The 3,924-nt window shown below is 39.9% G+C and overlaps 1 protein-coding gene across 2 annotated transcripts in view; it reads right to left on the bottom strand.

Moving 5' to 3' along the window:
* Positions 1 to 3,924, bottom strand: part of LOC107672585 (protein-methionine sulfoxide oxidase mical3a-like) — a 94,361-nt gene that overhangs the window by 42,498 nt on the left and 47,939 nt on the right. The window contains exons 10-15 of one of the 2 annotated variants that reach the window (XM_016465836.1): positions 3,510 to 3,767; positions 2,994 to 3,109; positions 2,191 to 2,317; positions 1,560 to 1,653; positions 1,394 to 1,420; positions 872 to 1,019 (exon numbers count right to left, since the gene is read on the bottom strand). In XM_016465836.1, the coding sequence (XP_016321322.1) occupies positions 872 to 1,019; positions 1,394 to 1,420; positions 1,560 to 1,653; positions 2,191 to 2,317; positions 2,994 to 3,109; positions 3,510 to 3,767 (770 nt within the window). The remainder of the gene's footprint in view (positions 1 to 871; positions 1,020 to 1,393; positions 1,421 to 1,559; positions 1,654 to 2,190; positions 2,318 to 2,993; positions 3,110 to 3,509; positions 3,768 to 3,924) is intronic. The other variant, XM_016465837.1, reaches the window with a different exon arrangement.

The following is a 3,924-nucleotide window of genomic DNA, read 5'->3' as shown; positions in this document are numbered from 1 at the left end:
TAGAATATATATACATAAACACATTTTTTGCAATGATCACTCAAATGTGGTGATCAAACACTTATAATGACGTGACAAAGATATGTAATGGAGGCAGGGCATTTAACAATTAAAGTCTCATTCGAAAGAGGGCCTCGAGACGTACAATCGATTCGCGTTTGAGAGGGTTCCTTGAGCTGAAAGGATCCCCCGAATATGGTGCGGATTCGCCGCGCCTTTACGGTATTCGCGTTTGAGAGGGTTCCTTGAGCTGAAAGGATCCCCCGAATTTGGTGCGGATTCGCCGCGCCTTTACGGTTATATGGCCGTTCAAAGTTTCAGTGGTTTTCCATAGACTTAAGCTTTAAAGCGTTTCATCCAGGTCGCCAGTAGCAAACAATGGAGCACACTCTGCTGGACAAACTAAGTAATTACACCATTTCAAGCATTTTATCTGCGTTATACGTTCTGTAAAAAAAATGTTCATATCGGCAGCATATTCGCCGATACCGATATATCGTCAACAGGCTCATATCGGCCGATAATATCGGCTAAACGATATATCAGTCGGGCTCTATTTTTAATGATGGAAAGAACTACAGTAGAGAGTGCATCTTTTATGATGATAGTCCAAAGCTCATTATCAAACCACCACTAAAACCTTAAAACTCTCTAAAATGTCAAACATGTTTCTTTTTAACTTTGCTTGATCTCCGGTCTTCTCACACTGCGTGGGCATATGACTTACACGTCCTTTCCAATTCAATTTTTGGATGAACTGAATCTCTGATTCTCTGCGGCAGCGTTTGTGCTCCAGTCCTGCATCTCTAGATATAGCACCGTAATAACACAGAGCTTTTGTTGGGATCAGCATGTGGCATACTGCACTTACATGAGGTCTGGTCTGTAACAGTGGATGAGCGCGCACAGGGCCAGGCCGCTCTTCCAGCACGTGGTGAGATCAGACACGCTGACACCTCTGTATCTCTCCGTCTGCCTTTGACACCAGTTCAGCAGCTTACTGGAGCGCACGATGGATTCTGATGGGGGCAAGCAAAGTCAAGTGGTGCCTAAGCAAGAATGTACATATTCAGTAATGGAATGCGCCAACATCCAATCGGAGTTAGTCACATGACCAGAGCAGCGTCTGAAGAACTTTCATGGTGCATTTCATTCCTTTTTGAGAGGTTATGAAACATTCAAGACATCGACGGCATTGATAACAGTTCTCAGTTTGTGAAAATCCACAAATATTTGTTAGTGCATAGTTGCATTTAATTCTAAAGCGCTCAAAGACAACTTTTCATTCCATGTCAGAGTTACTCTTTTCATACAATAAACTGCACAAAGCTTGTTGAAACGTAGAAGCCTGTAGAACATCATGCATTAGGATTAGAGTCGCCCACAAAATTACCTTGCAATTGCTTCTCAAGCAGAATTTCTAGGATGAGAATAAATCAAGTTATACACATTTACATTTGAGACTATCCAATGTGTAGAAAAACGCCAAAATAAATATATGGAAAACTAATGTATCCACAGCTGACGTGCAATAATAATGTGATACTAAATCTACCAACCATTTCTTGTGAGTTTAGGAGATGAAGAGTTGACCACATTCTCCATGTCGACACGCAAATCCCTGGTTTCTCCGGTGTCTAACAGATGCCGTACCTGCAGACAATTATGTTGTAAAGTTATTAGAACTCATGTTTATTCCTTAGGAGGGTCACCATTATCCAAGATAACTAGTTGTCAGACATGTTTTTCTGATGCCAATATCTAGAAAGCAGGCAGAAGGCAGATGAAATGCCAATATGTGCATAAAGTGACAACAAATGAAATGTGCAAAAAATTAATTACCTTATTTACAGATTATTTACACAAAAGCCAAAAAAAAGAAAGAATGTAACATCAGAAACTTTATTTTTTGGGATGCACCAATATTACAATTTGGACAGAAACAAATAAGCATATATTTGTTTTATGTTATAGCAAATAACTGATAAATGGCCAATATTAATATTTTTGGGGGAAAAAAATAATTAATTAAAAAACTTTATAGCAATTGTAAACACTAAAACTGAATTTAGGGATCACAACATGATAATGTACAGTATGAAAAAAATATATATTTTGAGATATTAGCAAATATATCTAGACAAAACTTGCAGCTGGGTTTTCTGACGGGTCAGATGTGCGTAATCCCACCTGGTTGGGTCTCACTTGGTGAAGGCTGATGTTGGGGTACCGTGTCGTCGGGTTCACGCTGTACTGACTAAAGTTCTTGCTCACATTCTCTGGTGTCGTCTGAGGCAGCAGTCGATAGATACTTTCCCTGAAACCCAAGGGAGCCATGCTCATGATTACTACACACCATGATTTCAGACCCAAATTCCCTTCATTTTGGCGTTCATCCCATTACTGATGTCTCAAAATGAAACCCTTGAGACATCATGCAAGCTACTTCCTCATAAAACACTTTTGCTTCCCCACAAACACGCTGCTTATTGCATACAAGTTGAAAAGTGTTTTGACACCGTGAATTACCCTGCAGTATGCAGCAAAATAGCACTGCAGGAAGAAAACAAGCGCCACAGTAAGTGACAGCCTGCAGGGACTTGAGCTGTTTACTGCTTAGTTTGAAGACACAATCACTGTCAACCTCATCATAAGTTCTGTATCACTCTGGGTGTGTTTGGAATAGCATAACACTATATTACTCATACTATTTTTACAGTATGCGAAACGTTTAAATATTCAGACACAAATTGGATTAAAATGCTAAATTGCATTGTTTTGATTATCATAGGTTTACATTTCCTGAACTGAACAAGCAACATAGTGAGGCCATGTGAAAACAGCCAAACCACCTTTTGAAAGACTTATTATTGCAGACTGTATATTATGCATTATTTTTAAAAACAATAAAATGGTTGGAATATACAGTTTATACTGCACAGCATGCTGTAAACAGCACACTAGCATTCCATTCTGTACATAGCATGTCTTACCGTTCAGCCAGCACTTCCAAAGGGGAGCTTCCATGAGCCCAACTCCGCACCATCCACGCTGCATCCATGGCTGCCAAGAAACCTCTTGCTATTCCAGTGCCCATCGGCCAGAACGGCTATACACACACAAAAAAGGCACATATCCATCAGCCAACTTGTTTCTCATACACTAAAATTGATAAATGAACAGCTGTACAGTTCATATTAGAAATCAGTCACCTTCTGTTTGGAAGAAGATGGAAAAACTGACCTCACAATCGCGGTCTAGCTAGTGTAACTGTGTGTTGGGTTTTAACTTAATGCTTTCATTACCACAGTGGTTTCAGATTTATGTGAGAAAATTTATTTTCAGAAGTTGAAATTTGTCAAAGGAAGAGGTTGGAGAAGAGCAAAAGCCAATTTTGCGGTACTTCATGGAAAACCATCTGGTTCTATTAAAGTAGGTTATAACAAATAACAAACTCCCTTACATGAGCATAGTCATATTTCCCTCCTCCATATCGGTTTTCCACTCACCTCTAGAAGACTGTCCCCCACCAGGGCTACTAGAAGCTTATGGGCGTTGCGCTGGCGGACGAGCGCTGCGTTCTCTGAGGCGTACATACAGGTGAAGTCAAACATGGCCACATCAGGTTGGCCGTAATGGTTGATGGCAAAGTCCAGCTTAGGAAGCTGATGATTGGTAGAGAAATCTGCTGCTTCTCTGGCATAGGACAGCAGAGCCTTCTGGTCAACATTGGCCCTGGAGAGCAGCATTTCTGTGTCAGCATAGTCCTGTACAAGAGCGAAAAAAATTATAATAATTTAAGAGAGGTATAAAAGCAATAAAAACCCCATGATGATTTAATCGAGCACACTTTTCTTTCCTGTATTTAATTTTTAAAGAAATAACATGTATTTGTAATTCTATAAAGTCTCATAACAATAAAAA

Source organism: Sinocyclocheilus anshuiensis, unplaced genomic scaffold, assembly GCF_001515605.1.
Source record: "Sinocyclocheilus anshuiensis isolate Anshui unplaced genomic scaffold, SAMN03320099.WGS_v1.1 scaffold28, whole genome shotgun sequence".
Classification (NCBI taxonomy): Eukaryota; Metazoa; Chordata; class Actinopteri; order Cypriniformes; family Cyprinidae; genus Sinocyclocheilus; species Sinocyclocheilus anshuiensis.
Note: the sequence above shows the minus strand (reverse complement) of the source record. Positions and strands in the feature narration are given on the sequence as shown.